Source organism: Stegastes partitus, unplaced genomic scaffold, assembly GCF_000690725.1.
Source record: "Stegastes partitus isolate 25-593 unplaced genomic scaffold, Stegastes_partitus-1.0.2 Scaffold1476, whole genome shotgun sequence".
NCBI classification, from domain to species: Eukaryota; Metazoa; Chordata; class Actinopteri; family Pomacentridae; genus Stegastes; species Stegastes partitus.
The window spans coordinates 170446-178338 of NW_007579207.1; the positions used below are offsets into that span (position 1 = coordinate 170446).

Below are 7893 nucleotides of genomic sequence, written 5' to 3' on the forward strand. Positions count from 1 at the left end.
ATAGTCATAATAACGATCACTGTAATTGATTTAAATGCAGCAAAATTGTGTAAAATCATCAAATTATTTACAATTTTGCATTTTTTCCCCCAGATTAAATGTAAATTAATCTTTTTTCCTGCAGTTTAACAAGTTGTTATTGTTAATTTAACAGTTGAATAAAATATTTTCTATATTTTTTAGTCCTTTAATATCTGTCGTTCATCTTTCAAATAACAAATAATCATAAAAATATTTTAAAATCCATCGATGAAGTCCAAAAAAGTTCCATTTCCTACAGGTTTAAAATCTCATTCTGTTGATAAATCCAATAAAATAAGAAAAGCTGCATTATTTTATGATTTTCAGACGTCCTGATCACTGTAATAATAATAATAATAATAATAATAATAATAATAATAATAATAATACATGATTTATTGATTGAGACATCAAACAGCTGACCAGGAGGGAATCCCACATTTAGCTCACGGAGCAGAAAGTTTTTTTTCTCTTTTTTTACATGAGGACAGGAAAAGTGTTTCCTTCTCTCACTTCCTGTTTTCCGTCTTTATAAACTCGTCTGTTTCCTCCGTCGACACTGAGATCGTCTCTGAGCTGAACGATGAACACGATGAACAGAACTGTGCTGCTGCTGGTGGCGCTGACGCTGTGCTGCTGCCTGGCCGGCCTCGACGGTGAGTCCTCAGCTGTAGGAAGCATCTGCTCAGAGAGAGCAGCAGGAAGGACATTCGCCTGAGTTTCATTGTTTTATTTAAGAAGGAAAAAACAATCTAAATTGTCAGATTTCAGAAACTGTTTTCTGTTTTTCTTTTTGCAGCATTTTTCTCCCGTTTTAGAGACGAAACAACGAATCGATTAATCGAGAAAATGATAAAATAGTTGCAGCTCTAATTATCGATTTGTTTTTTTTTGTAGTTATTTTACTGATTTAAAAAAAAAAAACGTAGTCTGCTAAAATTTATTTATGAATCAATTTCAACATTTAATTCTCTCATTATATTTGATCTGGTGTTACACTTTTATACTGTTTTACTACATGATTTTTCATTATTATCATTGTTATTTTTACCCTACTACATACTACTACTTTATAGGACTGATCTGTGTTTTTTTTTTAGTTTTATTTGATTGAATGGTAAACTTCTCTGTATACCTAAACTGAATTATTTAATTTAAAAAATATATAATTTCAGTTTAATTTAGTAAAATTTAAATTTTACATTTTATTTTATTATTTTATTTACATATTACACTTTTACTACTTATACACTATTAATTTATTTTTAAAATAATTGTTTTTATTTATTCAGATTTTTATTTTTTTTTTAACCTACTCTACATTATTCCTTTTATAAAACACATAAATTACACTATTTTGACTAGAACTGCAGCTAAAAGTATGTTAACAAAGAACAAAGCTGTTAAATCTTCAGTTGTGTTGGTGGACATAAACGTTCTGTTGAGTCAAAGTTAATTAAAAAAACCTCAGCGTTCTCTGAGTTGCTTTTTTCTGGATCTTAATTGAGCTAGTTTCTGGTTTTCTGCTAAAAGCTGCACAACAAGCAGGAAGGAGCAGGACTGAAGCTCCACTTCACATGTTGGTTTGTGTTTTCAGTGTTGCAGATAAAAACCTTTAAATCAGTCTGTTCCTGTTTCTGTTTTCCAGCCGTTGCCCTTCATCGCTGCCGTTGCCTCCGGACGGTTTCTCATCGTGTCCCTGCTCGAGTGGTGAAGAAGATCGAGGTGACTCCGGCTTCAGGTCACTGCCGCCGCACCGAGATCCTGTAAGTCCTGATGCAGGAGAGTAGATTTACTCGAGTACCAGTAACTGAAGCTACGTGTCTGTTTTACGCAACTTTTTCAATTCTCCTCCAGTTTCAGTTTCTTTAAAATGAAAACGAATCAGAAAAGTGTCGCTAGAAACTGAATTTGAACCATTTCTTTTTAAATGACCAAATGAAACTCGTCAGTTTTAATCCTATAACTTCATTTGAACGACTAAATGTAGTTTGACTTTGTCCCAGTGCACTTTCAGAAGGATCATTATGAGACTGAATTCAGGTGATGTGAGAATGAGTTTGATCATTTGAACTCTGAACGTTCAGTTTTTACAAATGAAACATGGTTGTTGTGGAACAGACGTCTGAATTCAGTCTCAAAATATCACATTCAGTTTCAAGTTTATTGGAATTCAGTTTAAGTAGATGATAAATTTAAATTCTGACAGACTAATCTGATTATTTTTAGCACTATTTACTATTTACTATTTAAATCGAGCTATTCTCAGTCATATAAATCATCTAAACTCAGTTTCTAGTGGCACAAATTACTGCAAAGAAGTAGTGAAATAAATAAATATCACATTTAAAGCCTCTGTTACATCAATAAATGTGAAGTTTTTCTACATTTAACGGCTGCAGCAGCTCAAAACTGGTTTGTTTTTAATCATTGTAATAATTTATCTAAACGTCATCCAATAAAAACTGGTTTCTCCTCAGAATCCTGAAGAAGAGCGGCTCCACGGTTTGTGTCGACCCGGACGCCAAGTGGTTCCCAGAACTCCTGAACGCTCTGCAAAAGTAAGAAGCCCACATTTGATTTTACTTCTATCTGCAGTTGAATCCAGATATGGACTTCTGGTTTAAGACACGGAGCGTGTACACGTGAACCTGTGCTGCTGCTCTCAGAGGTTTTAATGGTCCTAAACCTCTTTGTGTGTTTGTTGGTGGTCGGGGACTCGCGTCTTTACGTTTCCACGTCTGCGCTCAGTTGTTGCTCCAAATTCCAGCTTTCTAGTCGACGTTCTGGAGCCTGAAGTCTGTTAAAGTCTGCAAGAGTTCAGTCCTGCAGCATCCTGTAGAGCTGCAGCCAGATCCTGAGTTGTGTTCCTCTGAAAGACGGTTAAAATGTGAGAAAACACAACACAGAAGGAAACAAAGAGGAAAAAATAAACAAAAAAATCAGACACACAACAAGAGAAACAGAAGAAAATTACAAATTAGGACACAAAACAAAACAATCCAAAACCACGTAATGACACAAACGAAAACAAAACTTACAACGAGATAGAAAACGACACAAGCTGGACACAAAACAACACAATGAGATGGAACAAAACAATGCAAACGACATACAAATGACAAAATGAGAGTTAAAACAACAAGCGAGACGCACAACAATCCAAACAAAACACAAAACAACAAAGAATGAGGCGGAAAATAACGAAAAACGAGACATAAAATGACGAAAGACAGAAAATAACGCTAACTGACAAACAAGACAACAAATGAGACACAAAACAACACAAATAAGACATAATTGGCTAAAATGGACACAAAACAATACAAACAAAACACAAAACAACAGAAATGAGACATACAATAACAAAATTAGACCAAAAAAATACCACAAACTGACAAAAACAAGACGGAAAAGAACGCAAACACAACACAAACAAGACATATTCAACAAACGGACACAAAACTATACAAACAAGACACAGAACCCCGCACGACAAGATGCGAGAAAACCCACTAAGATGACAAAGAGGAGACACAAGCTGGTAAAAAAAAATGTAACACAACTTGACAAAACCAGACAGTTAATGTAGATTAAGGCGGCAACGTGACATAGAACCTAAACTATGATCAGATTTTTACACTGTTGTTGTTTTAGGCAAAAAATAGACAAAATGACGTCTGTCCTGGTTTGTAGATGCGTTTTTAACTCACTGCAAATCCTTCAGAATAGAATTTGTTTTGCCAGTTAAATGTTTGCATCAACAGCAACCTAATTTAATACTTTATACCCTCGTTCAGCAACTAAAACCTCCTGAACAGACATATTTAAACTAAACTCCTCCAGACTGACACTTCATTAGAAATCTGAAACATCAACGCTGAGCTTTCGGGACGTGTTTGGGATTTAGAGGCACCAAAATCAAATGAAGAAATCACACTTCTACTGACTTCCTTCTACATTTCTGATCATTTTGTTCCCAAAGATGTGTATTTACTGGTTGTGTTGTTGTGTCTGAAGGACGGGCTGCGCCAAGAACGGGGCTAAGTCCTGTGTTCACCGTCGCTTATTACGATAATGGTAATAAAAACCCCATTGTTCTGTATGTTGTCATCACTGTCGCGTCATCCCTGATCACCACGCAACACCGAGCTGCTGATTCTGCTTTATTATCCACTCGGCTTCTTTTTTAAAATCATTTTTGTTCCTTCTATTGCAGGAAAAACGCGACTTTCAACTCCACCGCTTCACCACCGACTTCCTCCGCAACCGACTTCTGATTTTTTTGTTTTAGTTCTGGTCGAGTTGATCGAAGCTGTGAATTAACAGAAGGAAGCTGAGCCACTCTGAAGTCCTACAAATGCTTTTGTTTTTGGTGCGATTTGACATCTTTTAGTTTAGTTTCTTCATTTAACCAACTGTTGTAATGTTTTAAATGATAATAACGGTGTACAAACTTGGTCTTGGTGCAGCATTTTAAGCCTGAACTACTGAAATTAGCTAATATTTGTTGTTAGGAACTCTGAAATTAAACAGTTTGAATGTTAAAAATTAAATGAATGTGTTGTGTAAGTAAAAAGATGTATTTTTGGTAAAGACTTAATAGAATTTATTCAGCATGTTGATGACATTTTTGAAGGTGCTGTAATGTCTAACATGCATCTGTATGTTTTTTTCTAAATAAAGAAATAAATGACAGACAACAAGACTCTTCAAAAAATGACATTTTATTGCCTACAGGGGTTTGGGGAGAGTCGGGCCGAGTGTGGACAGATGAGACAAGTGCTGCTGAGCATGTTTGGTTTCAACTGAGGCGCAACTGCTCACGTACGAAATACAGATTCGGCTTTTTGTAGAAGTCCTCGTGGAAATGTTGTTTTTCCACATCACTGCTTTTTTGTGCAAAGAATAAGCCAAACAAGTAGCTTTACAAGGCCTCCAGGCTCCTAAGTTCTTAACCTAAATCACCTTTTTAGATTAAAAAAAACAAACAAACAAAAAAAACCTCAAGTAAATAACCAAAGTCAACTTTTTTGGATGACAATTTATCTAATTTGATCAATTCTCCCTAAAAAAGTGCTTTGGTGATGCTTTACTGCTTAAAATTGGGGACTTGTATGAGAAAGTTTGTAATAAAGTTGGTTGAAATCTCTACACAACACCTGGGTTGCAGCTAAACAGTCCAAAAAAAATTACTTTTACTTTCCAACCAGTCCCCGCAGAATGGACTGTACCTTATTTATAGATGCTGGGCGGCAAAAAAAATGCTCTGGCTTGTTGTTCATTTCTTTAAAACAATCATCTTGCGCAGTGCTAAGCCCAGGATTCAGGGATGGTGCCCCAACAAAACAGTGATGAGGTAATTGTTTTGGTGGAACATTTGCACGCAGCGAGACTAAGAAAAAGTAATTTTTTGGACTGTTTTGAAGACCAAAGTGAGGAAAAGCTGGTTGAATTCACTGCAGAACATCTGGGTTGAGGTTGAACATTTACCTTTCCTTGTATAGTCAGACCCATCTCCAGAGTGCTGTTATCGCTGGAAAATGGTCTAACTGCATCTCATCATTTTGCTATATCAGGTACAAAAAAACGCTCTGACTTGTTTGTACTTCTTTAAACCAATCACAGTTGCTGTGAATGGAGCTAAGCCCAGGATGCAGTGATGGTGCCCCAACAAAACAGTGACGAGGTAATCGCTTCGGTGGAACATTTGCACCCAGCGAGACTAAGAAAAAGTAATCTTTTGGACTGTTTTGAAGACCAAAGTGAGGAAAAGCTGGTTGAATTCACTGCAGAACACCTGGTTGCAGCTGACCGTTTACTTTTCCTCGTATAGTCGGACCCATCTCCAGAGAGCTGTTATCACTGGAGACTGGTCTGACAGCAGCTCATCATTCTGCTATACGAGGGAAAAAAAAACAAAAGTCCCCCCAAAATCCCCCAAAAAAAACCCCAAAAAAATCCCAAAAAAAGCCAAAAGGTCCAACCTTTGGTAAAAAAACCCAATAAAAGAAACGTTTAAAAAAAAAAAAAAAAAATCCTTTAACCCAAGCCCTTGAACGTCTTAAGAAAATGTTTTGACTGTTGGTTTGAGAACGTTTTTAATTTATCGCACAACCTTAAAACGTGGTCCAATTTAAACATGTAACCTCACAGGAACATGATTTAAAATAAGAAATATCCCTAAAAACGTTCTTTGAACATTACAATATAAATGCTTTCTTTATAACGTTATTAGAGGGTAACGTTAGCTGATGTTGTGGAAACGTTCCCTGCTTGATCGGGTGCAATTTAGTGCCGAATATCCTGAAACCTGGTGGAGATGTGGAACATGATTGGAGGTAGAACCTATGAAACATTTTGCAGCACATCCAGGTGATTTTATTTAAAAACGGCGAGAAAATTCATTGACTTTGGTGGAGAACTGCGCTCTGCTATTCCAGTTTATTTCGATATGCACAATATCAATATGCTGTTCTGCTTTTTTTTTTTTTTTTTGGAAAGCTGCGATGATTTTTGTTATAAAAAAACAAAAAAAACAAATCATCCTTTGCTGATTTCAATGTTTTCTTCCGGTGATTCATTCGTGAGTTGGCGGGGAGATTCCTAAGCGGGACCTCTACGAAGCACAAATCTGTATTTCGGCTTCTTTTCAGTCAGACGAACACAAGGAACACAGCACCGCCACCTACGTTAGACAAACTTTCACTCTGCGTCGCTGCACATTTCGCACCTTTTTCTTTTTGACATTTAATCGTCAGAAAACACGATGCACACTTTGGCTTCCTCGATACAAAAAACAACCTGCCTGGTCTGCAGCTCTTGGCCACACAGCTGCGCGGCGTTTCCCTCCAAACAAACGGACGGAAAACCGAATGTGGCGAAAAACTGCACATCAGAAACCTCTTTCTTTTTTTTCTTTTCAAAAACAAAGTGCGGCTCTTTGAAATCCTCCCGTGAAATAAACGTAGCACCTTATATTTTTTTTTTTATCAGTGACTGCTGGTGGCTAAAGATCCCGGATTTACTCGATTGAACAAATCTTCTCGAGGAAACAAACTGCAGAAATAACAGCCTTTGCATTCCTTCGTCTTTAAGTTTGCAGGGAAAGACTCGAAACTTTTCCCCGTTTGTATCCTGTTTTTTTTTCCAAAACTCCAGCAAATGAACCAGTGCATTAAACTGCGGTTGCATCACCTCAACTCAGATTGTGCATAATCCTCATTTTCACCAGAATAGTTTTTTTTTTTTTTTTTTTGCAGTTTTAAAACTTGTACAGGTTAATACACTGGGAAGACAACATTCATGCAGCATCTTTTAGGTTTGGATGCAGCGTTCTGGCCAATTTTGTTAAAACACATTAACGACAACAAATCCTTTGGCCAAAAATGCAAAAAAAAAAGAAAAAAAAAAAGAAGCTTGGTATCGGATCTAAAGTAGCCACCACATGTTAACCAGTCTGAATCAACAGCGGAAGAACAAAAAATGGATAAAATCTGATATCGAACAACAGGATTTTTCTTTTTTTTACATTCAGAAATCGCATGTGATCGAGTGTGCATTTAGAAACTAGTCAAAGAAACCGAGGAGGAGAAAAAAAACCAGAAACCAGTCTGAGTTGAGCAACGATTCCTCAGTTTGAATTCCTCACAATCTCATCCCCAAGAGGTGGAGGGATGACAGGATGGAAGAGGTGGATGGATGGATGATGGATGGATGATGGATGGATGAGGGATGGATGAGGGATGGCTGGATGATGGCGCTGGGTTAATCTCTGAGCGTCTTGGTCTCATGGGCAGTGCTGCTGTTGGAGAAATTGTACAAACTAGGCACGTTGTTTGTAGAAAAAGTATATGAGGTGCGCTCGACGGA

General features: G+C 36.9%; 1 protein-coding gene across 2 annotated transcripts; it reads left to right on the forward strand.

Moving 5' to 3' along the window:
* The first annotated feature begins 545 nt into the window (after window positions 1-545).
* Window positions 546-5000, forward strand: LOC103370742 (C-X-C motif chemokine 13-like). Of its 2 annotated transcripts, XM_008299881.1 has the most exons (5): window positions 546-677; window positions 1670-1787; window positions 2502-2582; window positions 4042-4101; window positions 4241-5000. In XM_008299881.1, exons 1-4 carry the CDS (start codon window positions 605-607, stop codon window positions 4097-4099), a joined length of 330 nt encoding a protein of 109 aa, XP_008298103.1. In that variant the 5' UTR covers window positions 546-604; the 3' UTR covers window positions 4100-4101; window positions 4241-5000. The 2 variants fall into 2 exon arrangements, with proteins under 2 accessions (XP_008298103.1, XP_008298102.1); XM_008299880.1 differs by lacking the exon at window positions 4042-4101 and having other exon boundaries at window positions 551-677.
* Window positions 5001-7893: the final 2893 nt, after the last annotated feature.